The following is a 27,572-nucleotide window of genomic DNA, read 5'->3' as shown; positions in this document are numbered from 1 at the left end:
GTAATGCATATTGACTAATAACAGCATTTTAATACCAATATTAAGAACTCAAAACTACCAGCTGCATAATTTAAAGTATTTTGAAGGGTTATTGTTTTGCAGGAAATGCTACCTGATCACAAATTAAACAGGATGGACCACTTTATTGGGACACTGTTTGTTGTAGTGACAAATTTCATCAAAATAACCAGTCTTTTGGTTGTGTGTAAGCATTTTACAACAGATGTATTCTTGCCCTCCATTTGCAAATGCTGTGTATGAGATTTGGCCCATGAGAGACTACTCATGCTACAGATATGTGTACTTACTTACCAGTATGATCTGTTGATGATAGCCACCATCAAAGCACAATAAATTTGAGTCAGTGTACATTTAAATTCAGCCCTTCCACCAGTCGAAACATATTCTAAATGTCACTTGCCATGATGCAATGTACGATCGCTGCCATTTTTGCTTTGGAATGCAAGACCATGTTAAACTCATTGTCACTGTCAATGAGTTAATCAATTTCAATTGCACTTACTACAAATTCACAATGTATCTGTATCTGAGTGGTAAAGGAATTCAAATACAGTTTTATTGTGTTTTTTACTTAGGATCATATTTGTAGTACCCATATACCATTTCATTTTTGGAATAAAGACGTCACTCCTTTTCCAGTGCACAGGTGATTTATTATTATGATGATGATGATGATGATGATGATGATGAAATCCCATGCTTCTTGACAGCAGAGGGGAATGGTGCGGAAGACCTGCACCGCCATACTAGGCAAGACGTGGTTTGCCATTGACAGGTGATTTAGGCGGAGTTAAAAGAGCACATGTCCATTTAACACTGCCTGTGATTCGTCATTAACTGGAAAGGACTACTACCCTTCTTCCACAAATGAAACAATGTGTAGTTGTTACTCATACGGTCTTAAGTTGAAAATGCATTAACTGGCTTTACACCCATTCACCTCTCATGTCTGGATGTAGTACCTTAATAATGTTGTTACCAGTCTCATTTCTTTTCTGCCAGAACACCTTTTTGTGAGCTTATCTACTGCTAATGCTTCATATGCAAGGTTATATGGTTTCTGTTTTTACTACCATCCCAAATATTTCATAGACTTGCGTACAATGCCTACACATCGTACTACAGACCTGAAGACAATTGGGAGCCCATGGATAGCATTACTCAACTCTGTCTCCTGGTTAAGAAATGAAGCAAACTATTCAAACGAAATTTTTCCAAGGAACAGTCTTGGAGGTAGAGAATTTACATTTTGTGCTCTTTAACTGTGGACTATTACAATGTCAAATCATTTCAAAATTTCATGTAACAATTACTAACAGCGTAGTTTATCACATGCTGTGCAGTGCTCGAAGAACTATTTTCAAGTAGGAGGTGATGTGACTTACAGTTTCATACAACCGAGAAAGCTATTTCCAGTATCTTATTAAGTTTTTGAACACTAAAAGCTTGCTTGGGACAATAGTGTACAGTGGAGTGACATCTTACAAACCAAATTGTATATGTTTTTGAACCAAGTCATTGTCACAGTTCCCATGAAATTGACAAATCCTATTCTTGATAAAATAATGTTGGACTCCATATTGGTCAGCCACTCACTATAGCAAGGCAGCAGTAAAGTCAGGAATATGCCAATAACTAAATTCTGCAAAAATATAACTGTTTGTTCATTGAACTGCCATTGATGTTTGCAGTTAAAATCCACAGAATTTGTCCAGATTCAATCCGAGGAGCTTTTAAGTGTTGAAAGGTGGTTATTATCCAATTGTCAAAACCCAAGCAAATTGCTAGATTCTGTAAAACAGTAAGCCGACAGGTGAAACTTGTCAGTTGCTATACTGGGGAATGGTGAACAAAATGCAAGATGCAAGGCTTCATATGAAAGCCATTATAAGGGGGGTCAAGCCACAACACTTTAACTTTGTTACACTACAGCAGTGTCAAGAAATGATGTACATTCACAACTATTTGACTTCTGTATGTTGATAATTAATATCAAAAATATTGTCATCTCATATTAATCGGCATTTCGTAAAGGAAATGGATGCTGATGATTGCAATGTGAGGAAAAGCTGTAGTAACTTTTGCAGTTTGTCCTTTACAGAAACTGTAATCTCCACATATGAATGTAGTAGTTTTGTGGAGAGTCCTTTTTATGCAGAAAATAATCACTTATTCAATTAGCATTACATGGCAGTTGTAGTCATTGGTTGTTTTGTGAATAGTTCCTATATCTGTGTAAGGAATCTTTCAGTATTTTATATCTGGATGTTTTATCCAGTATTTAAGAAGCTTCTGTTATTTATTATTGTATACAAGTTGTTCATGACTGGAAAATAATTGCAGCAACTCTTTGTTTTAAGCACTTTCAGAATATCTTTTTCTTTTTTTGTATTGTTGTACACAAATAATATATTTGCATTTACTTTCATTGAAAAATATTGAATCTCTATAAAGCCATTGGTTGCATAGCAACAAGAGACTGCTTATTTTTGTGTTTACAGAAATTATCAATGTTGTTAGTACAGGAAATGCTTTGTGTTTTATGAGTTACTAACTGTTATTCTTATCAATACTTTTCCACTGTTTGATTTGTGCCAGTTTAGTATTCACATGGCTGATTTACTAGAGCATTTTATGTACTATAAAGCATTTGTAAATGTGCTTACAGAAAATGTGGGGAAATGCCTGAAGGTGTTTATAAAATGTCTTCTTTTCTACATTGTAAATCTCAGATTTTTTATAATCATTTATTCAGGACACAGTTAAAATGCAACCCACGTCAAATAAAAATTTATGAGAAGTCCAAGTACACTGTAAGTTTAGGTATTGAAAGCAGTAGCAGTTTTTGCAGCGCACAGATATGACTGAAGTTCATTGCTTTGAAAGCCAGAGAAAGGTGACTGAACATTTTGTAAGAGAAAAACACTTAGCCCCATTGCCAAAGAAAGACCTGTTGAGATTACTCTGTTATGTTTGTATCTTTTGGGACTGCCGAACTGCTGCTACTTGTCATGCCGGAAGTGGACTTCTGTTTTGGTTGACATAAAAAAAATCTAATTTGTGGAATGCAGGTTTATTATACTTACTTATAATATATGTGATACTTTTGTGAAAATAGAGCCTGGGTTCTACATTTGTTTCGATGCCATATTGAATGTAATGTGACTCTGTTGTTGAAAGAATCAAAAAAATCTTTATCAAGTTGTAATAATAAATAACTTTATTTTAAAACTTTTTCTGTTATCTTATTGTAACACCCAGTATTTCTTCTGCCATTCTTGCAATACTGTTATGTATTTCATTTACTTCTTTCTGTGTCAGTGTCCTGCCCATATGCCTGTACACAATACGATAACAGTGACTTTTTAATCCTTTCTTTTTATGGGTGAATTCATCGATCAGGGAAATCTGAAAAAAAAATATAGTATGTAAAAACAGAATAAGTTACCTTTAATGGAAGCAACTATCAAGGTTAATGAGCAAAAGTGTTGAGTTCATTAATGTGTCGTTACTTTATGGGCATTAAAACCCTGTGTCTACCAATATCTTGTCCATTGACATATTTTCATATGCTGTAATGAAATAACTGAAACAAAATTCTTACCTGCTCTATGACATCACCTCCAACAGTTCTTACCAAATCATAGAAATCATTTGGTGTGAATGAATCATCTGAAGGTAACCAGAAACTTATATCATTTGTGCACTGAGGGTATATACTTATTGGCTGAAAAATGAAGGGCAAATTAAACTGTTGTCACCAACAGGGGGAAAATGTTTCAATAGTGTTAGCTTACCTTATATTTTATTTGAGTATCAGGATCTTTCACATTGAACTGTGACAAGAAGCCAGAATCGGAGCTCCAGAAGAGACGAATGTCGGGAATGGAATATAGACACATTGCTAGTCTTTCCAGACCTAATCCAAATGCCCAGCCAATTCGGCCCTTTACTCCTGCTGCAGAATATGAAAGGACAAACTAGTTTTATGTGCAATTAGGAGTATGTAAAAAATTATGGTGACTACATACAAATACGATAGCAAGGGAATGGTTGTTTTTTTTTTTTTTTGGAATTACTAATTAATTTTTCATTTTTACTCTGTAACCATCAAATCTTCACTTTTCAAAATTATGAATTCTGTGCAGAAGAGCTATTTAGAGTTTATTTTTTAAAAATAACTTACCACTCTCTAGAATTTCGTTCTCCATAATTCCACAGCCCAAAACTTCCATCCAGTTGTCATCACGTAATACCTCCAACTCCCAAGATGGGTGTGTAAAAGGAAATGTTGTATCTACCCATCTATACTGAAAGCCTGCAAAGTATATACTTAGAAGTAAAATAAGTTTCCACCTGATTTCATGTTTTGTACCTGCTTATTATCAGTATACTTCAGCCAGCTATAGTAGTAATAAAGGAATTAAACTTTTGTTTTAATTTACAAAAAGTTTAATTGAAACAATAATCTGAGCAACAATGAGAATATGATAAGTAGCTTTACTAAACAAACGGATAATAATTTGGAATTTCAACCAAATTATAAGAAGATAATGAAATATGAGCTGGTTAAAATATTTTTTTATACTCTTCAATAATACCAGAAGAGCTAGTAATAAAGGAAATAAGCTTACCGGAAGAAGTAAATGGTAGAGAAAATCAAAAATTGAATTACTCAATTGAGTAGGGGGGAAGTATAGTAAGAATACAATAAATACACTCCTGGAAATGGAAAAAAGAACACATTGACACCGGTGTGTCAGACCCACCATACTTGCTCGGACACTGCGAGAGGGCTGTACAAGCAATGATCACACGCACGGCACAGCGGACACACCAGGAACCGCGGTGTTGGCCGTCGAATGGTGCTAGCTGCGCAACATTTGTGCACCGCCGCCGTCAGTGTCAGCCAGTTTGCCGTGGCATACGGAGCTCCATCGCAGTCTTTAACACTGGTAGCATGCCGAGACAGCGTGGACGTGAACCGTATGTGCAGTTGACGGACTTTGAGCGAGGGCGTATAGTGGGCATGGGGGAGGCCGGGTGGACGTACCGCCGAATTGCTCAACACGTGGGGCGTGAGGTCTCCACAGTACATCGATGTTGTCGCCAGTGGTCGGCGGAAGGTGCACGTTCCCGTCGACCTGGGACCGGACCGCAGCGACGCACGGATGCACGCCAAGACCGTAGGATCCTACGCAGTGCCGTAGGGGACCGCACCGCCACTTCCCAGCAAATTAGGGACACTGTTGCTCCTGGGGTATCGGCGAGGACCATTCACAACCGTCTCCATGAAGCTGGGCTACGGTCCCGCACACCGTTAGGCCGTCTTCCGCTCACGCCCCAACATCGTGCAGCCCGCCTCCAGTGGTGTCGTGACAGGCGTGAATGGAGGGACGAATGGAGATGTGTCGTCTTCAGCGATGAGAGTCGCTTCTGCCTTGGTGCCAATGATGGTCGTATGCGTGTTTGGCGCCGTGCAGGTGAGCGCCACAATCAGGACTGCATACGACCGAGGCACACAGGGCCAACACCCGGCATCATGGTGTGGGGAGCGATCTCCTACACTGGCCGTACACCACTGGTGATCGTCGAGGGGACACTGAATAGTGCACGGTACATCCAAACCGTCATCGAACCCATCGTTCTACCATTCCTAGACCGGCAAGGGAACTTGCTGTTCCAACAGGACAATGCACGTCCGCATGTATCCCGTGCCACCCAACGTGCTCTAGAAGGTGTACGTCAACTACCCTGGCCAGCAAGATCTCCGGATCTGTCCCCCATTGAGCATGTTTGGGACTGGATGAAGCGTCGTCTCACGCGGTCTGCACGACCAGCACGAACGCTGGTCCAACTGAGGCGCCAGGTGGAAATGGCATGGCAAGCCGTTCCACAGGACTACATCCAGCATCTCTACGATCGTCTCCATGGGAGAATAGCAGCCTGCATTGCTGCAAAAGGTGGATATACACTGTACTAGTGGCGACATTGTGCATGCTCTGTTGCCTGTGTCTATGTGCCTATGGTTCTGTCAGTGTGATCATGTGATGTATCTGACCCCAGGAATGTGTCAATAAAGTTTCCCCTTCCTGGGACAATGAATTCACGGTGTTCTTATTTCAATTTCCAGGAGTGTAGTTCCTGCAGTTGAAGTGTCATTCAATGAAAGTTAATGAATGTGGTTAGCTTCTTTTTACAAGAAAGACGAATGAAATAGCATCCATTGCAACACTATATGGCTACAAGAAGTAGTGGTGAGAAGTGTGTTCCATATTGTATTCAGTTATTATACATTGAAACAGTTATGTGCAGTGATTCTCTTACTATTTAAAGATGAATTAATGGTCACAAGTTGCCTTTTGCGATTCTTCTCTGTGTATAGCTACAGTCTTAACTTTCTTCAATAAATTCAAATACTGAGAAATTTTCTTCAAAATGAAGAGTTGTTTGCATGTCCAGTATCCACTTGTAAAAAATAAAATGCATTTTGTGTGGAGAAAATGATTAGCAAGGTTACATGCTGCACTTGTAATCACCTTAAACAGACTCTTATAATTTGACTGGAAGTCATGTCTTAACACTTTCATACAAGAGTCTTCATATCCGTAAGATTTTACACAGGGCATAAGTAAATATTCAGTGCAGAAATCAAAGGATTTCGAGTTGAGTTCTATCAACAGATGTATGTTATGTTTAATTCTGACAGGTTAAGATCAATATTTTGAACTCTACTGTATTGGTGATGATGTGATTGTATCAGTCTGACTTATATTCTGCAGTAGTAGTGTCAGGATCTTTCCCAATGATGGTAATTCAATGAAAGTAATGAAAATCATTTCATGAAATAATGATCTGCATTTTCAGTTCAGAAGTAAACACATCACCACAGTTACATATGAAAATTGCTACGAACCATTTCTCCAACAGTCACCAGTGGATAAATGATTCATACTAATTTCCAAAGTATATCAGCCACAAGATCCACTGCAAACATCACTATGTTCAATAATATCCTACAGGTTGATAGACTTCAGTATACCTACCCAAGCATCTCGAAAGAATTCAGGAGATGTAAATGAGGATGGAATTGCGTGAGATCCCGATCCATCACAAAGTGCCAGCTCACAGGATGGACAATGCACAAGCATTTGTGTCTCAGATTCAGACATGACCACATTAACATTAATGTACATATTTGTTCTTATGTGATGTCCCCCACTTCCCTGGATCTCTGAAACCTGATGGGTAAAGTGCTTCTCAACAATCTTCACAAGGAAGGAAATTGTGGATTCTGCACAGCTGCATACAATTCCAAAGAGATTGCTGGCATAGTGCAGCTTATTTGCGTAGTGTGCGTATGTGTCTGTGCACTAGCAAAGAATGAAAGATCAAAAGCTGAGCTAAAATTCAACATCTTATCTTTTTGCCCATATGGTGCTCAGCAGTACTTCTGTTGGGTGAGTGGTTATCTACATTCAAGGTTTAACTAGCCTTACACATGTATATAAAAAATCTTTCTATCAGAGTGCAGGAAACAGTTATGAAACTTGGATGTGGATACAAAATGTCCAAACTTTATTAACATATGTAATGTGATAATTTCGAAATTTTATGTCTCCATTCATCCATTTTATTTTTAGTTACAGACAACTGAAGAGAATAAGTACACTATCATGAATCTGTATGAGTAAGTACAGCCCTTGTTAGCAGTATCCATTGATTCTTAAGAGGCCTCTGCCTGCTGTTTTAAAAACTACATAAACACTACATATTTTCACAGCTCATATGTATACAATAAATCTTAATGAACTTTTTCTTTGTATTTTTAGACGGTTATCAACACAGTCACAGAGAATAAAACAATGAGAACTGTTTCTTGAGTAAGGCAACAATGGTAAACATTGAGTTATGTCATTTAAATACTCAAATTTTTCCATTTGAGGTTGTATTTTGAGTCTTATTACAATCAGTTTTTGAAAACTGGTAAATTCATTGATATTTGCCTTGAACCACATTAGATAAGTGTCATAAAAGAATGTTTATACGGCAGCATACAAAGTACACAACAATCTCCCGATTATCTGGGTGCTTATTATCCTGCTTGCAGATTACCTGGGCACAGTTTGGTAATTTTTGAAAAAATAAAAAGTGATGCATAAAGTTCCGTGACAAGTAAAACAAATATTTTTGATCAGAACATCAATTTCTGGTTATGAAGATGTAGAAGACAAAAAGATCATGACTGATTCAACTGTGGTGCCTACGAACTATGATTTGAGCACCAAAGCAATGCACTTGTAGTGAAGAAAGAGTGTTTGGTAGAATAACAGAATGAAGACGAGTTGATCAAGGAACCCACTATTAAGCACTCCAAGGCACTGAAATGTTACTAGACTATGCAGTACGAAATTCATTCAACTGATCTATTGGTTCAAAAGAGAGATATATTTTTATGACAAACTACATTGAGGAATAAATGTATTGGGAGGGAGTAGTCAGTATCCTTAGATTCCTGAACAGACCTCTGCAGGATTTTATTTAGTTGACACCACAAATAATTCTTATTGCTCATTTTTGAACCCTTAAAACTTTAGGTTACCTTGATGATAGTTCACATTAACCTATATAATCAAAAGATTGCTGTAGTGTCATTTTTCACTAAATGTTTTAAGACTCTTAAGTACAGCATCCTAACATTTTGGATTGAGAAGGTGGACAAGTATAATGTTCAATATTCAATGTTTCTATATCACTCCTCAATTAATATTTTTAAATACTTATGTAAATTTAAACAGCTTTGTTGGCCTTGACAATTCCTACCTGATCCAAACAGAGTTTCTGCTAATCCTTCAAGTGTCTGTTTCAATTCATGTTCCATGTGTTTTGTAGCTGCCAAGGTATGGCACGCTTGCTTGGCTGCAGTTCTCTGACTTTTCTTTTCAAATACTGCCTGCATACTTCCCTTGTGTCTGAAAACCTGAAGAGAATCAAACAATTACATTATTATACTGCTTAGGTTGGGAGCCTACAATCTCCAATTTAAAAGAAAGAGTTTTTTGTTTAATGATCATAAACAAATTTTAAAGTTGGTTCACAGTGGTACATTCAGAAACTAGCATCTGAGGAACTATGTTTCTTCAGTTAAAAAAACAAAAAAATAAATAAATGAATGAAAAGAGGTGTGAAAAGAGGTACTGACAGATGGTTGCAAGAAATTGAGCTGTCACGTTGTATGAAGTAGCAGTAATTATAACAAAATGTACAAGTTTTTTTCTCCTTCCTTCAACACCTATGTAAAGACAACAACCCAAAGGTTGGTTTCAGTACAATAATTCTATACTACGTACCATTCTACAGGAAGTGGTATAACTGTGGATCTTTGGTCTTGTAATCTGACACATACCCACTTACATCTCCAAGTTATATACACAATACCAAAAAGGAAGAACAGCTTGTGAATGGAGGAAGATCCACATGAATAGAAAATTAGAGAGAAGTACTTTTCAAAAAAAAGGTACCTGAGAAAGGCACCATAACCATTTTCTGTTTATTCTAATATTCATCGCTGATTAGAATGGATATAGTGATATAGTCTTGCATTTGTTTCTATACTTTGTCATCTCTTTGTTGTGAGCATGTACGGTTGTCAACACTTTGTGCCTTATATTTGTGTTTGTGTCATTATCTATAGCCTTTCTCTCCTACACTGTTCACTGTATTAATTAGTATTTAACTGGTCTTATTAACTTCTCCATTCTTGTGCAACATATCCTGCCTTACTTAAATCATTTTACGCAGTCTGGCTGACCAATTAATACTATTCTTTTACTTAGCATACTGTACCTCTGATCTCTTCCAGATATGAACTCTAGCTGGTCATTATTCTCAGCCTTGTCTTTCTTCTCTTTACACTAGTCTGAATTCTGTGCTGAAAGGTTGTCCCTCCTGAAAATTTTAACTTTCATATAATTGTGCTTGTCTGCAACTTGACGTGTCTTCTTCACTGTAAGTAGCAATCTAACTTTTCCTACATCTACACTCTGCAAACCACCATGAGGTTCATGGCAGAGGGTACATCCCATTGTACCAGTTATTAGGGTTTCTTCTTGGTCCATTCACATATGGTGCTTGGGAAGAATGATTGATTTAATCCCTTTGTGCATGCAGTAATTATTCTAATTTTGTCTTCAAGATCCCTCTGTGAGTGATATGTAGAGGGTTGTATTATATTCCTACAGCACCCATTTAGAGCTGGTTATTGAAAACCTTGCTAACAGACTTTCTCGGGATAGTTTACACCTATCTTCAAGAGTTCAGTATTTCTGCAACACTTTCTCATGGATTAAACAAACCTGTAACCCTTCATGTTGCCCTTCTCTGGATACGCTCAATATCCTTGATTACACTTCCCCAGTATTCTACCAACAAACCAAAGTCTACATGCTTTACCTACAACTGAACCTAGATGATCATTCCCTTTCATGTGCCTGCAAAGTGTTACACCAGGTATTTGTATGAGTTGGCCAATTCCAAGTGACACAGTTATTACAGTCATGGGATAGTATGTTTTCTTCATTTTTTGAAGTGCAAAATTTGACATTTTTGAACATTTAAAGCAAGTTGCCAATCTCTGCACCACTTTGAAATTTTTATTTATTTATTTATTTACACGCCAAGTTTTGTAGGACCAAATTGAAGAGCAAATCTCCAAGGTCATTGAACGTGTCAGTACATGAAATTACAACATAAAAGTAATAACACATAAAAATAAAATGTTTATGAACTAAAAAAAGTCAAGCCATAAGTAAACGCAACCCACAATGTAACAAAAGAATCAGCTTAATTTTTCAAGGAACTCCTCAACAGAATAGAAGGAGTAGCCAACGAGGAAACTCTTCAGTTTTGATTTGAAAGTGTGTGGATTATTGCTAAGATTTTTGAATTATTGTGGTAGCTTATTGAAAATGGATGCAGCAGTATACTGCACACCTTTCTAAACAAGAGTTAAGGGAGTTCGGTCCAAATGTAAGTTGGATTTCTGCCGAGTATTAACTGAGTGAAAGCTGCTTATTCTTGGGAATAAGCTTATACTGTTAACAAGAAACGACAGTAAAGGTATATTTATATATATATATATATATATATATATATATATATATATATATATATATATATATATATATATATAGAAAGATGATGAGACCTACCAAACAAAAGCGCTGGCAGGTCGATAGACACACAAACAAACACAAACACACACACAAAACTCCAGCCCTCGCAACCAACGGCCGCCCCGCCAGGCGGCCGTTGGTTGCGAGGGCTGGAGTTTTGTGTGTGTGTTTGTTTGTGTGTCTATCGACCTGCCAGCGCTTTTGTTTGGTAGCCTTCATGAAATCCTCCCCACTCCACCAAGAGTGTCTTTCCGCCGTCCACCTAACCTACGTAACCTCTTAGTTCATCCCTATGAAATCCCCAAACCCCCTTCCCTACCCTCTGGCTCCTACCCTTGTAACCGCCCCCGGTGTAAAACCTGTCCCATGCATCCTCCCACCACCACCTACTCCAGTCCTGTAACCCGGAAGGTGTACACAATCAAAGGCAGAGCCACGTGTGAAAGCACCCACGTGATCTACCAACTGACCTGCCTACACTGTGATGCATTCTATGTGGGAATGACCAGCAACAAACTGTCCATTCGCATGAATGGACACAGGCAGACAGTGTTTGTTGGTAATGAGGATCACCCTGTGGCTAAACATGCCTTGGTGCACGACCAGCACATCTTGGCGCAGTGTTACACCGTCCGGGTTATCTGGATACTTCCTACTAACACCAACGTATCCGAACTCCGGAGATGGGAACTTGCTCTTCAATATATCCTCTCTTCCCGTTATCCACCAGGCCTCAATCTCCGCTAATTTCAAGTTGCCGCCACTCATACCTCACCTGTCATTCAACAACATCTTTGCCTCTGCACTTCTGCTTCGACTGACATCTCTGCCCAAACTCTTGTCTTTAAATATGTCTGCTTGTGTCTGTATATGTGTGGATGGATATGTGTGTGTGTGCGAGTGTATACCCGTCCTTTTTTCCCCCTAAGGTAAGTCTTTCCGCTCCCGGGACTGGAATGACTCCTTACCCTCTCCCTTAAAACCCACATCCTTTCGTCTTTCCCTCTCCTTCCCTCTTTCCTGACGAAGCAACCGCTTGTTGCAAAAGCTTGAATTTTATATATATATATATATATATATATATATATATATATATATATATATATATTTAAAAAGAAAGATGATGAGACTTACCAAACAAAAGCGCTGGCAGGTCGATAGACACACAGACAAACACAAACATACACACAAAATCTAGCTTTCGCAACCAATGGTTGCCTCGTCAGGAAAGAGGGAAGGAGAGGGAAAGACAAAAGGATTTGGGTTTTAAGGGAGAGGGTAAGGAGTCATTCCAATCCCGGGAGCGGAAAGACTCACCTTAGGGGGAAAAAAGGAGGGAAAAAAGGACAGGTATACACTCGCACACACACACATATCCATCCTCATATACACAGACACAAGCAGACATTTGTAAAGGCAAAGAGTTTGGGCAGAGATGTCAGTCGGGGCGGATGTACAAAGGCAAAGATGATGTTGAAAGACAGGTGAGGTACGAGCGGCGGCAAATTGAAATTAGAAATTAAAAATTAGCGGAGATTGAGGCCTGGCGGATAGCGAGAAGAGAGGATATGCTGAAGGGCAAGTTCCCATCTCCGGAGTTCTGACAGGTTGGTGTTAGTGGGAAGTATCCAGATAACCCGGACGGTGTAACACTGTGCCAAGATGTGCTGGCCGTGCACCAAGGCATGTTTAGCCACAGGGTGATCCTCATTACCAACAAACACTGTCTGCCTGTGTCCATTCATGCGAATGGACAGTTTGTTGCTGGTCATTCCCACATAGAACGCTTCACAGTGTAGGCAGGTCAGTTGGTAAATCACGTGGGTGCTTTCACACGTGGCTCTGCCTTTGATCGTGTACACCTTCCGGGTTACAGGACTGGAGTAGGTGGTGGTGGGAGGGTGCATGGGACAGGTTTTACACCGGGGGCGGTTACAGGGGTAGGAGCCAGAGGGTAGGGAAGGTGGTCTGGGGATTTCATAGGGATGAACTAAAAGGTTGCGAAGGTTAGGTGGACGGCGGAAAGACACTCTTGGTGGAGTGGGGAGGATTTCATGAAGGATGGATCTCATTTCAGGGCAGGATTTGAGGAAGTCGTATCCCTGCTGGAGAGCCACATTCAGAATCTGATCCAGTCCCGGAAAGTATCCTGTCACAAGTGGGGCACTTTTGGGGTTCTTCTGTGGAAGGTTCCGGGTTTGAGGAGATGAGGAAGTGGCTCTGGTTATTTGCTTGTGTACCAGGTCGGGAGGGTAGTTACGGGATGCAAAAGCTGTTTTCAGGTTGTTGGTGTAGTGGTTCAAGGATTCCGGACTGGAGCAGATTCGTTTGCCACGAAGACCTAGGCTGTAGGGAAGGGACCGTTTGATGTGGAACGGGTGGCAGCTGTCATAATGGAGGTACTGTTGCTTGTTGGTGGGTTTGATGTGGACGGACGTGTGAAGCTGGCCATTGGACAGGTGGAGGTCAACGTCAAGGAAAGTGGCATGGGATTTGGAGTGGGACCAGGTGAATCTGATGGAACCAAAGGAGTTGAGGTTGGAGAGGAAATTCTGGAGTTCTTCTTCACTGTGAGTCCAGATCATGAAAATGTCATCAATAAATCTGTACCAAACTTCGGGTTGGCAGGCCTGGGTAACCAAGAAGGCTTCCTCTAAGCGACCCATGAATAGGTTGGCATACGAGGGGGCCATCCTGGTACCCATGGCTGTTCCCTTTAATTGTTGGTATGTCTGGCCTTCAAAAGTGAAGAAGTTGTGGGTCAGGATGAAGCTGGCTAAGGTAATGAGGAAAGAGGTTTTAGGTAGGGCGGCAGGTGATCGGCGTGAAAGGAAGTGCTCCATCGCAGCGAGGCCCTGGACATGCGGAATATTTGTGTATAAGGAAGTGGCATCAATGGTTACAAGGATGGTTTCCGGGGGTAACAGACTGGGTAGGGATTCCAGGCGTTCGAGAAAGTGGTTGGTGTCTTTGATGAAGGATGGGAGACTGCATGTAATGGGCTGAAGGTGTTGATCTACGTAGGCAGAGATGCGTTCGGTGGGGGCTTGGTAACCAGCTACAATGGGACGGCCGGGATGATTGGGTTTGTGAATTTTGGGAAGAAGGTAGAAGGTAGGGGTGCGGGGTGTTGGTGGGGTCAGGAGGTTGATGGAGTCGGGTGAAAGGTTTTGTAGGGGGCCTAAGGTTCTGAGGATTCCTTGAAGCTCCGCCTGGACATCAGGAATGGGATTGCCTTGGCAACCTTTGTAAGTAATGTTGTCTGAAAGCTGACGCAGTCCCTCAGTCACATACTCCCGACGATCAAGTACCACAGTTGTGGAACCCTTGTCAGCCGGAAGAATGACGATGGATCGGTCAGCCTTCAGATCACGGATAGCCTGGGCTTCAGCAGTGGTGATGTTGGGAGTAGGATTAAGGTTTTTTAAGAAGGATTGAGAGGCAAGGCTGGAAGTCAGAAATTCCTGGAAGGTTAGGAGAGGGTGATTTTGAGGAAGAGGAGGTGGGTCCCGCTGTGACGGAGGACGGAACTGTTCCAGGCATGGTTCAATTTGGATAGTGTCTTGGGGAGTTGGATCATTAGGAGTAGGATTAGGATCATTTTTCTTCGTGGCAAAGTGATATTTCCAGCAGAGAGTACGGGTGTAGGACAGTAAATCTTTGACGAGGGCTGTTTGGTTAAATCTGGGAGTGGGGCTGAAGGTGAGGCCTTTGGATATATATATATATATATATATATATATATATATATATATATATATTTTTTTTTTTTTTTTTTTTTTTTTTTTCCAAGAGGCCAATGTCAAAATATCCAAACTGGTAAACAGTGGTGGACAAGAGGTTTGCGAACTGACACTGCTTATTGCCCGAACTGCCCATTTCTGAGCCAAAAAATCCTTTCAGAGTGGGAAGAGTTATCCCAAAATATAATATCATATGACATAAGCGAATTAAAATAAGCAGACTAATTTTCATGTCGAATGATCACTTACTTCAGATACCATTCGAATAGTAAAAATGGCAGCATTAAGTTTCTAAATAAGATCCTGAATATGGGCTTTCCACAACAGTTTACTATCTATTTGAACACCTCGAAATTTGAACTGCTTAGTTTCACTAATCATATGCCCATATTATGAAATCAAAATGTCAAGTTTTGTTGAATTGTGTGTCAGAAACAGTAAAATCTGAATCTCACTGTGATTTAGCAATAGTTTATTTTCTACAAGGCGTGAACTTATATCATGAACTGCACTATTTGAAGTCGAGCCAGTGTTGCACACAATGCCCTTTACTGTCATCAGCAAACAGAAACATTTTAGAGTTACCCATATACTAGAGGGCATATCATTTATATAAATAAGGAACAACATTTTGCTGTCTGTTAAAGTAAGAGGCGAACCAATTGTGATCTACTTCCTGTATTCTGTAATGGTCCAACTTCTGGAGCAATATTTTGTGATCAACATAAACAAACACCTTAGTTAAGTAAAAAAATATATGCCTAGCATTCAAAACCTTTGTTCAACTCATCCAGTACCTCACAGAGACAAGAGAATACAGCATTTTTAATTGTTAAATGACTCCTAAAGCCGAACTGTAGATTTGATAGCATATTGTGTAATACAAAATGATCAATTATCCTTACATACACAGCCTTTCCAATATCTTTAGCAAACACTGATGGCATAGAAATAGGTCTAAAATTGTCTGCATTACCCCCTTACTCCCTTTTTATAAAGCAGCTTTACTACCGAGTACTTTAATCATTCAGGAAACTGACCATTCCTAAAGGAAAAATTACAAATATGGCTAAATACAGGGCTAACATGTGCAGCACAGTACTTCAGTATTCTGCTAGGTACTCCATCATATCCATGGGAGTCCTTGGTCTTCAGTGATTTAATTATTGACTCAATCTCCCCCTTGTCTGTATCACAGATGAGTATTTCATACATAAATCTCGGAAAGGCATTTGCCAAGAGAATTTTATGATTCCCTGGAGAAACTAAATTTTTATTTAATTCACCAGCAATGCTCAGAAAATGATTGTTAAATACTGTACATATATCTGATTTATCAGTAACAGAAATATTTTTACTACAAACTGACTATACCACCGACCTTGTGCTGCTGACCAGACACATCCTTCACAACTGACCACAGGATTTTAATCTTATCCTGTGAATTAGCTATTCTATTTGCATATCACATACTCTTTGCCTTCCTAATAACATTTTAAGCACCTTACAGTACTGTTTGTAATGGGTTACTGTAACTTGATTGTGACTACTTCTAACATTTTGATATAATTTCCGCTCTGTTCTACATGATAGCCTTATCACACTAGTCAGTCACCCAGGCTGCCTTTTCCTGCTAGTATATTGTCTAGAATGTTCTAATGGAAAGCAACTCTCAAAGAGAATGATAAGGAAAGCATTTATATTTGTCCTCCGCATTATCAGCACTATAAACATCCTGCTACTCTTGTTCCTTGAAGAGGTTTAAAAAACTCTATTGCTGTTGGATTAACTTTCCTACATAGTTTGTAATTATATGTGACATTTGTTAGCACAAAAGCCTTTTAGTGTCAAAATTTGTGTATCATTGTCTGAAAGGCCATTCACCTTTTCACTAAAAGAATGCCCATCTAGTAATGAAGAATGAATAAAAATACAGGGTTATTACAAATGATTGAAGCGATTTCACAGCTCTACAATAACTTTATTATTTGAGATATTTTCACAATGCTTTGCACACACATACAGAAACTCAAAAAGTTTTTTTAGGCATTCACAAATGATCGATATGTGCCCCTTTAGTGATTTGCAGACATCAAGCCGATAATCAAGTTCCTCCCACACTCGGCGCAGCATGTCCCCATCAATGAGTTCGAAAGCATCGTTGATGCGAGCTCGCAGTTCTGGCACGTTTCTTGGTAGAGGAGGTTTCAACACTGAATCTTTCACATAACCCCACAGAAAGAAATCGCATGGGGTTAAGTCGGGAGAGCGTGGAGGCCATGACATGAATTGCTGATCATGATCTCCACCACGACCGATCCATCGGTTTTCCAATCTCCTGTTTAAGAAATGCCGAACATCATGATGGAAGTGCGGTGGAGCACCATCCTGTTGAAAGATGAAGTCGGCGCGTCGGTCTCCAGTTCTGGCATGAGCCAATTTTCCGCGGGCTACGCGTGAAACTTGCCCGCACGCGTTCAACCGTTTCTTCGCTCACTGCAAGCTGACCCGTTGATTTCCCCTTACAGAGGCATCCAGAAGCTTTAAACTGCGCATACCATCGCTGAATGGAGTTAGCAGTTGGTGGATCTTTGTTGAACTTCGTCCTGAAGTGTCGTTGGACTGTTATGACTGACTGATGTGAGTGCATTTCAAGCACGACATACGCTTTCTCAGCTCCTGTCGCCATTTTGTCTCACTGCGCTCTCGAGCGCTCTGACGGCAGAAACCTTAAGTGCGGCTTCAGCCGAACAAAACTTTATGAGTTTTTCTACGTATCTGTAGTGTGTCGTGACCATATGTCAATGAATGGAGCTACAGTGAATTTATGAAATCGCTTCAATCATTTGTAATAGCCCTGTATTGTCTATGGCTGTGCTACTGATGCCCTGCACACTTGTTTAAAAAGAAAAACACAGTCTGCATCAGATCATATGAATTTAGATCTACCAACATATTTTTTCTTGCACAATCAAATACAAACTTAATACTGAAGTCACCACATATAACTAATTTCTGGTACTTCCTACAAAGTGAATCATGAACCATCTCTAGCTTTAGCAGAAATGCTCTGAAGTCAGAGTTAGGGGACCAATAAATATCAAAAATTAGAAGTTTAGTTTCACAAAAATCAACTGCCCCTGCACAAAATTTAAATATCTGTTCAGTGCAGTGCCGTGATATGTCCATGGACTCAAATGGAATACTGTTTTTTACGTACATTGCTACTCCCCTACTCTGCAAGGAACTCCTTGAAAAACAGCCAGTTAATCTGTATCCTGGTAAAGCAAGTTTCTGAACTGGTAAATTATTTAAGTGATGCTACAATATACCAATAATTTTAGAGTCAACGTCTATAAGCAGTTCACTAACTTTATCTCTAATAACTCTTATATTTTGATCAAATATGCTAATTCCTTCTCCACTTGAGAACATGACATCCTCTGAAGATGATTCTGTAGTTAGAGGGACTTCCTTTAAGCAGGTATACCTATCAGCTGACTTCAGTCAAAGAAGGTGCAGCTCTAAGACCAACTACTCTTTTTGTTGTGCCTATCACGACAGCATCTCCGCTATATGGTGAGTAGCAACTTTCCTTCTCTAATATTGTCAACTGTTACAGGAATTTTTCCATGAGTGATCCCACCACCACCCACTACACTGTCACCTATAAGCATTGGCAGCCTCCCTTTCCCATATCTACTGCCTGGTGAAACCCAATCTACTGATACACTCAGCTGACACCACTGCAATGTGACCCATGCTCTCTACCATCAGTGCCTTCTCCCCATGTTAACACGCATAACAGATTCATTTAGATGAGGCTAATCATGACACTGAAACAGTTGCATGAAATGAACGTTAGAGCCACCAGTTTGAGTAGCTACATTTACCAGGTCACCACCTACATCATGTTCCCCATCCCTATCAAGACTATTCCCTGCTCCACCCACTATCACAAATCTGATCCTCCTCCGTAAAACTCATACATAACTCCCCTATGCTGTCAGTCACCTGAGCCAACCCTGCACTACGCTTCACAATGCTGGTGTGTTAGTATTCACTCCCCAAAACTTCCTGCAACAGGCGGCCCACACCTCTACCATGTGAACTACCTAGCAGCAGAACCTTCTTCTTTCTGTTAGACTTTGCAACTGACTTAAGCCTCCTAACTGCTGAGGACTGCTGCATGTTTCCTACACCTACAACTAAAAGAGGCTCCTTTCCACCAACTCTGACAGTCAATCAAATCTATTGCATATACACAAAGTACAACTGTCTGAATTGAATACCTCCTCCTCCTCCTAGCTGCCTTCTTGCCAACTGCCAGTTCCCATTCCCCAGCACCCTTCACTCTCCTCAACCTATCTAGTTCCTTCTTTGGGTACTGCAACTGCACCTGATGGGCACAGATTTTATGCTCCTGCTCCTCTATCAATTTATTTCTACTATAAATTCTGCATTCCCAGGAGAGGATCTCGCTAGAATTCCCACTGGGTTCCCCACTGTATCCCCCCCCCCCCCCCTCCCAATGAAAATACTTTGAACAAATCCCACACCATAACCCACTACTCACAAACCTACAACAGAGCCCACACTTCTCGCTCGTGGTAAAATTTTACAGTTATCTTATCAAGATCTGACTGAATATTTATGCAGCTCCTTTCAGACATTACTTCATTATAGATAACTGCATCATCTGCAAAAAGCCTGATTTTACTATTAATATTGTCTGCAAGGTCATTAATGCTTTTCTGAAACCAAGAAACCCAGCATCTACCAGACTGCCTTGATCGAAAGCATTCAGTATGTCATGTGAGAAAAGTGCGAGCTTGGTTTCACATTATCGATATTTTCGAAAACCATGCTGGTCAACATTGAGGAGGTCATTCTCTTCAAGATACCACAACACGTTTGAGCTCTGAACATGTTCTAAGATTCTACAACAAATCGATTCAAGGATATTGGAAGGTAGTTTTGGGGATCACTTCTACTACCCTTCTTGTATATGGGTGTCGACTGTGCCTTTTTCCAAGAACTGGGCAGGTTTTTTTGTTCGAGAGATCTATGATAGATTATAGTTAGAAGACGGGCTAACTCAGCCACAAATTCAGTATAGAATCTGACAGGGGTTCCATCAAACCCTGGAGTTTTGTTCAATTTTAATGACTTCAGCTGTTTCTCAGCACCACTAACACTAGTACCTATTTCAGTGGAATGAGGCTTAGATTGGGGCAATTCACCTGGGTTTTCCTTTACAAAGGAACATTTTAAAACAGTTAAGCATTTCAGCTTTTGCTTCACTACCCTCAATTTCAATTCCTGTCTCGTTCACTACGGACTGAACACTAACTTTGGTCCCACTAACAGCCTTTGCATACGACCAGAATTTCTTTGAGTTCTGTGAAAGATCACTTAACAATATTCTGCTATGGTAGTCACTGAAGGCATCACATATAACTCTCTTGACAACCAAATGCCTTTCATTCAGCATCTCTCTTCTGCAGCCCTGTACTTTGTTTTACACCTATTATGCAGTAATCTCTGTTTCTTCAAAAGTTTCTTAACAGTACTGTCTGCCACAGAGGTTCCCTTCTAATACAAATTGTTCTGATGGGTACATATCTATCTAGTGCATGGTCTACTATTTTTTTAAACCTGAGACAGAGATCCTCTTCATGCTCCTGCCCTGTGCTGAAAGTTTCAAGTTCTTCATTGAGATATGGCACTACGGATTTTTCATCCAGTTTATTGAACATATATATCTTTCTGCTTGTTTAAGTTGTCCTTTGTACTTAGGTAATCATTGCTGCCACAACCGCGTCATGGTCACTGATGCCAGTTTCAATGTGGACATCCTCACAGATCCAATATATTTCCATCATGAGTGTGGTTCCTAACTATCTGATCCAGGTAGTTTTTAGAGAGGCATCTAGTACCGTTACACAGAATGTCTTAACAAGCCCACCAATAACAAAACTGTAATTTTTCAATTAATTGTTGGATGAAAGTCTCCACAATGATTACAGTATGACTGGGAAACTTACATACAAGTGATGTGAGGTGTTCTCTAAATTTTTTGGTTAGATGAGGAGATGGGTGTGGTGGGCGATAGAAGGATCCAATTATTTATGCCCCCCCCCCCCCCCCCCCCCCGATATTGAGTCTTGCCCAGACAATCTCACATGAAGCTTCAATTTCTATCTTGGTGAATTTGAGTTTCTCGTCTACTGCAATAAATACACCACCTCCATTCTCCATCTGTCTATCCTTTTTATGTGCACTTAAATTTTACCCAAAAGTCTCACTGCTATAACTTTACGGTTTTTACTGCTTTCTGTACCTAGTATTATGTAAGCTTCACTGCTTTTCGTGAGCTCTTCAAACTGTGGCACTTTGTTGCAAAAGCCAGTTACCATTAGTATTTTAATACTCTCACCTGTGGAGGCATTTCTTTTGTCCTTACACTGATACTTCTGGGTTTCCTACAGCTATCATCATCTGGATGAATTGCCTAATCTAAAATATCCAATGTGCACCCTACATACAGTCAGCTGCCTGAGTAGCAGCTTCTGATGTGTAGTGCACAACTGACCCATTTTGGGGGACCCACAGATCTCAACTCTATGGTGCAAGTCCAGGAAGTCACAGCCTAGCTATCACAGAACTTTCAATGTCTCTCGTTCATTCCTCCCACTTGACTCAGAACCATAGGGCCACGATCAGTTCTGGGGACAATGCTGCAAATTATGAGCATCAATGAAACTCCACGCACAAGGCTGGTCTTCCCAACCTTCTCTGCCTGTCACAGTAATGACCCGAGAATGACTTCAAGGCTCAGACGACAGCACTATTTGTTCCAATGAGCACCACAATTTGCAGTTGGTTGCACACTGTTCCCTCAAAGGCAGCTGGAATACATCTTCAACATGTTGAATGGGGACCCCAGGCATACACACTGACTGCACCTGGTGCCCTTTCCTTGCTGTCATTTCCCTAAGGGGTACCATCATTCGCCATATGTTTGAACTGTCGACGATTAATGGACCTCTATCCTGTTGTGTTTGCCTCCTCCTGACACCAGAAAAACAGCTTTCCCCAAAATAGGTGAAGTGTGTCCCGCTGGCTCAGTTTCAGTGAAAGACAGCGTATCAAACTTATTGGTCAGGGGGATTGGTACAACACCCTGAGTCCTCCCTGGTCCCCGTCCACCCTGTACAGGATGCCTAGATCTACCATTAACATGCCACTTGCAGTCAAGTGTATGAGTAATGACAAATCTTGTATTTTCTGCACAGGAGACACAACCCATGGGAGGGAGGGGATAGTAATTGGGGTACCTCTGCTACCGGTATGACAGGTACTCGACTCTCGGGAGCTCTTCCAACACACCAATTTGCAGCAGCTGCCAATCGTTTGGCAGTAGTCAGGGCGATTTCCAGCTTCTTATGAACGTCAACCAACTCTTCCCATGTTTGAGAACAGCATTCACAGTGGAACTGCGTTTTGGCTGGTGCAATGTATTACAAAGCACTGAACAAATAGCTTTAAATTAAGCCCACCGATTGTCTGTCAATCTGCTGAGCTAAAAATTTGGTAGCCTAACTACCTATAAGAATTTAACCAAATGCACAAAACAAGATTTCTACTAATGCAAGACAATGAAGAAGGTTGCACAGAACAGACTAATGTGGAGAACTGCATCAAACCACTGTTGAATCTATAATGTTGTGCACGTTTATGCACTAAAATCTCGCCTTATTAGTTTTTTCACAATCATCTGTGCACTTGGTTTTGAAGACATTAAGCATTAACTGCCAATCTCTGTACTTAACTCACATTCCATTAGCTTTCATTTCTCATTACATTTCACACTGAAGATTTTCTTCATGACCCATAAATGCTGTTTGACTTCTGAAACTGATATTAAAAAGTATGTACTTTTGTGAGTTTAAAAAGTTATTCATACACCAGTGACATAGAATGCATGAAGGGACACTGAATTAGATGTTAGCCATTACATGTCCATCACATTGATTAGTTTACAGAATCATACACTAAAGCTTGCTAAAAATACATTATTAAAATACACTGAAATCCTTCTGTCCAAAACTATGTTTTTAATGTTGTTTAGCAGTTCCTATTGTATTCTGTAAATGTTTTAATGCTTATCACCACCAAGTTGAAGCAGATTTACATTTGGCTTTTCTCATCCTCAAAGCAGGTCTGAGCAACCTGCCCTACCTTTTAACCTTCCCCAACATACTACCCTTCTCTCCTCCCTGAAGAATAAGCTAATAATTCAGTACGCTAGTCATGTACTTTTATGTTTGTTTATCAACAGTATTAAATATTTTGCCTCCTAAATGTAAGTACTGGGCAGAAATTCTATCTTGTAATTTCACACAGTCACATTTACAAAAAAGTAACAAGTTAATAACAGGTAAGTAAATCTGGATTCAATAAGCACCAAATTCAATAATTTATCTTACTCCAGAGAAAATCACAGCTACAAATAGTAAACAATACACTCACGGGCAATTGCCTTACCAAGGCTTGCAAAGCAAATTATTTGTTTATCAAATGGATGCATTACATGCTGAGGGATACTGTGACCCTGGTAATTAACATTCAGATTAAATAACTGCAGGTCACAAACAATTTGATCAAGTCTAATGAGTTAAGCCTGACATAGGGAATAAAACTGTGTGCAACCCGTGGCTGTTTTATTTGAATAGAATTGATTTGCGACTTCCATTTCAAGAACATGAGTATAATCATTATTCTTTCAGTTTCAAATATGCTTCTAATAAAAGATGGTAACTTTGTGCTAAAAGTCTGGGCCACCACTGGCCCAATTTTCATAAAAGAGTAGGCCTATCTAAAGTAGTGCCCACTTGAAAGCAAGTAGCACTATAGGTGACTCTCCCTTGTGGGAAACCTGTCAAACAATTTTGACAGTGCGTATGACTTCAGCAGTTTTATCTACAATGTCTGTCATACCTGATAACACTAATAAAATTCTGGAAGAATTGGACATTTACAGTAATCTCAGCAGTAAATGCCTTGACAGTATAGGTTACCAAATTCTAACTCTGGAATGTATTGTATTAATGGCAGTTTATGTGGGATGAAACTGGTATAAGAGAAATTTGTAATACAGCAGTTATTAATTATGCATTTATTTCTCATTTTATTCAACAGGCTCACAGGAACACTGTCATATGACCAAGGAACGCCTCATTACACTCCGCGAATAATAATTGAAAATATAAAAAGATGTCCATTTCAAATCAAACACCAAGGAAAAAACAAACCAGGATGACTGACACCGTAACAGTCCTGAATAATACCTACAGAAGCTATACAGAATGAACCAGAACTGCACTGACAAACTTTCAGAGGTGGTAGTATGGACCAAAACAGTAAAACTGGCTACTAAACATATGCTTTAAAACACATATCCTAAGAGAGCCATCAGCTTTTGTTCAGAAGAGGAGGTGTTTCACAGCAGCAAAGCGGAACAAGTGCTTATAGTTCTGATGATATACATTTTGGAGCCCACATTTATTAGGCATTTTTTCTCATTTTGGTCCATACTACCACCTCTGAAAGATCATTGGCAGAGTTCTGGTTTACCCTATATAGCGTCTGTTGGGAAGTTTCAGTAATGTTACCTGGTCAATCATCCTAGTCTTTTTTAAAGAACCACTGGTATGCCTGTGGAAAATATGAGTTCATCAAAACCTAAAATACATGGTTTGTTACTAAAAACTGTCAACACTTACAGAACAAGGTCTATCGAAGGTAACACCTCTGAATAACTTACAAGACTGTGCTCCATATATAAAGTTCATTTCTTTATCTCTTGCTCACTGAATAATGTTTGAAGCAAGTGTCTTTCATTAGTAATAAATCTTGTGAGAAAGAATGAATTGACAAACAACTGCATAAATGGCCTTTACATCAAGTGTTTGAGCTAAAAATATCATCTGTGCCTGAACCAAGTCGCCACAAATAATACCCCATATGACATGCACTAATGAGTGTTCAGAGTAAACAAGCTTCAGCATGTTGCAGACATATATGGTGTGCAGCATTTTATACAAGGAGCTGCACATTTCTGCATTAGATTACAAAAGATACATCACATGACAGAGCTACCCATGTATCTTCAGTCCTAGGAATCTTGTACGTCTATTTGTCTTGTCAGTATTGTAAGAAAAATAAACACTCGTTACTAAATGACATGTGCAAATCTGACATACAATCTGTAAAATGTTTCTTCAATGCCTGGTTCTCTACTTCCAAATCAACAGAATATGAAAGACTTCATACTGCTATTGTTTTATACCTGCCTTTTGTGTCTGTCCACTGACAACCTAGGCAACACTGTGTGCAATAGACTGTAATGTCAATTTTTAAGTAAAAGTGTTTCATTTTATTGTATTGTGCTCTGGCTGTTTGTGCTAGATGAAGCATTGCTTACACCTCATTCTTGCAAAAGGAATCTCAGTACAACATTTATAGGTCAGCTGTGTATTAGACGGAGGCCACTTACTCTAGATTCCTAGTCTATATGCCCACATGAGCTGACATCCTCTGCTCCACACATCCAGACACTCTTACCACTCATAGTTTTAAAAAAAATCTGTATTTGTTTTTATGTCTCCTGAGAATCAACTTATCAAAACTGTATTGCAATAAATGTTGACATGACTCCTCAAAGCCTAAAGTCTTTAAGTCAATTCTATGGCTCATTTTAATGTAGAAATAAATGAGACAAAACAAATTTTTTCACTCTACAGCATAATCGTGTACACTGTTCTGAAAGTACCTGGAATATTAAAACTACATGCCACACAAAGACCCATATCCAGAATCTTAATCTTTGCACAAAATGCTCAATTACAAACTGGCAAATGTGAAGAATTAATATATCTGTGATACCAGACCTAACATTTTAAACACGGTTTGTCTCCTCTAGAACTTTAATGTGTAGCATTTGGTACATAGCAAAAATCCATTCCATTATTCACTTGGTTGAGTTATGTATTTATTTACGAATATTGTTACTTCAGAGCAATGAGAAACATAGGCTGACAAAAACTTTTAAATCTAGCTTCCTCAATATCTATAATCGTGAGCACACAAAAAAGATGATGACGTACACAGTAAATGATTACTATTCAGCTTTTTCCTTTCATTAATGTCATTCGCATAATTCATTATAATGCAATTCTGTTTGGAGGTATCAGTACAGATATATGATTGTTGGAGACAAACACATGCAAAGTAAAGCTTAGTGCTAAATACTGCATGCTAGTGTGTGGCAAATATTTGAAATGGATGTGTTGGACAATACAGAACGGTCTTAAAACCCTTGTATTCCAAATGACATCAAAAATGACTATCGTACATTTTCAATTATGTTACCTATGTTTATTTCATGGTGTAATACTGTTTTTTTTTCTTTTTTCCCCAACAGAACTGTCAGTGTACGAAAACTATTACATTACTGCATACTCACTTCTTCAGGAGTGCATATCCTGACAGCATCGACTTGGTGAAACGCCGGATAATGTTTTGAATCTATTTCATCTCTACGATATACATCACCTATAATTAGGAAATTGTTTAGACCACTGCCAATAAGTTCAGATTGGTGGGCTGTAGTGTGCGCTCGCAATAAATTGCTTCTGTTTATATAGTAACAATCACTTTTTTGCCGGCTGGGGTGGTCATGTGGGACAAGAAGGCTGTCAAAATTCTGTTCGACGGTAACCACAGGGCTTAAATCATCGAATACGGCGAACAAAGGATTTCCCCTCCGTCCCACGAATGTCTTATACATATAGTTCACAATGCGCTTCTTGACTAAATGCAAAGGATGACCTGGTTGAGAATGTAAGTTTTTTCCTATATAAGATAGAACTTTGGGTGTTACATTTGTCCACTCATCTCGACTATATGATTTTCCCTTTATTTCGATGTTTGAGAGTGGTTTAGTTTCATTTACTGTAGAAAACGAACATCGTATCGGTGATTTCGGGAAAAAGCTAGTTAATTTTCGCACCATTTCTTGTACGGGACAGAGACACAAACACCACTTCAATACAACACCTTACATCCTCTCATGACTCATAGTCTCATAATATGAGATTCAGAGATTGAGAACGAGACACAAATGTTTACATCCACACCAGCGTTACCACCTCGCAAAATGAAAACACACCAGAGAAGGACTAGCACTAGCAAGCCCGGTTGGCGGTTAGCACTCGATACCTCTTTTGCCATGTAAAGAATGTTGACAGAACAAAAAATATAGTTATATAAAATGTAGTGTAGTTTAAAACCTGAAAGGCGAAACACTTAAAACGGCCCTAGAGACAGGTATTGTTACAATTATACCACATTACGTGGTGGGTGCCATATCGAATATTCACTACGTTCGCACTCGACACATCTTCCGAAAGATGAAAACCGACCTTCTAAAAGTGTTTTTCGCTCTCCTCTTCACATGTTAAGTTGTTCAGGATGCCTGAAGCCGGGTTCACACAGGCAACAAAAGTATCGCCACTGCTAATGGCGAACTGCAGTTGCTTTGTAGTTGCATGTGTGAACTCCTAGTTTT

The 27,572-nt window shown here is 39.6% G+C and overlaps 2 protein-coding genes across 3 annotated transcripts in view; one reads left to right on the top strand and one right to left on the bottom strand.

Moving 5' to 3' along the window:
- The window catches only part of LOC126091941 (probable phospholipid-transporting ATPase IIB), a 501,129-nt gene that overhangs the window by 177,192 nt on the left and 296,365 nt on the right, over positions 1 to 27,572 (top strand). The gene's annotated exons all lie outside the window — the stretch shown is intronic.
- On the bottom strand, positions 225 to 27,070 carry LOC126091942 (probable phenylalanine--tRNA ligase, mitochondrial). The gene is made up of 6 exons (XM_049907272.1): positions 26,469 to 27,070; positions 8,845 to 9,001; positions 4,208 to 4,339; positions 3,819 to 3,979; positions 3,626 to 3,748; positions 225 to 3,429 (listed from the first exon to the last, which is right to left on the bottom strand). Exons 1-6 carry the CDS (start codon positions 27,015 to 27,017, stop codon positions 3,262 to 3,264), a joined length of 1,290 nt encoding a protein of 429 aa, XP_049763229.1. The 5' UTR covers positions 27,018 to 27,070; the 3' UTR covers positions 225 to 3,261.

The sequence above is a fragment of the Schistocerca cancellata genome, chromosome 7, assembly GCF_023864275.1.
Source record: "Schistocerca cancellata isolate TAMUIC-IGC-003103 chromosome 7, iqSchCanc2.1, whole genome shotgun sequence".
Taxonomy (NCBI): domain Eukaryota; kingdom Metazoa; phylum Arthropoda; class Insecta; order Orthoptera; family Acrididae; genus Schistocerca; species Schistocerca cancellata.
The sequence above is the reverse complement of the archived record's forward strand: the minus strand, read 5'-3'. Positions and strand labels throughout refer to the sequence as shown.

Coding starts and splice junctions, on each gene's coding strand:
- LOC126091942 (XM_049907272.1), bottom strand. CDS start 27,017: ATGGTGCGAAAATTAACTAGCTTTTTCCCGAAATCACCGATACGATGT. Junction 3,980..4,207: donor GAACGAAATTCTAGAGAGTG/GTAAGTTATTTT, acceptor CATATTCTGCAG/CAGGAGTAAAGGGCCGAATT. Junction 3,430..3,625: donor GAGGTGATGTCATAGAGCAG/GTAAGAATTTTG, acceptor TTTTTTTTTCAG/ATTTCCCTGATCGATGAATT.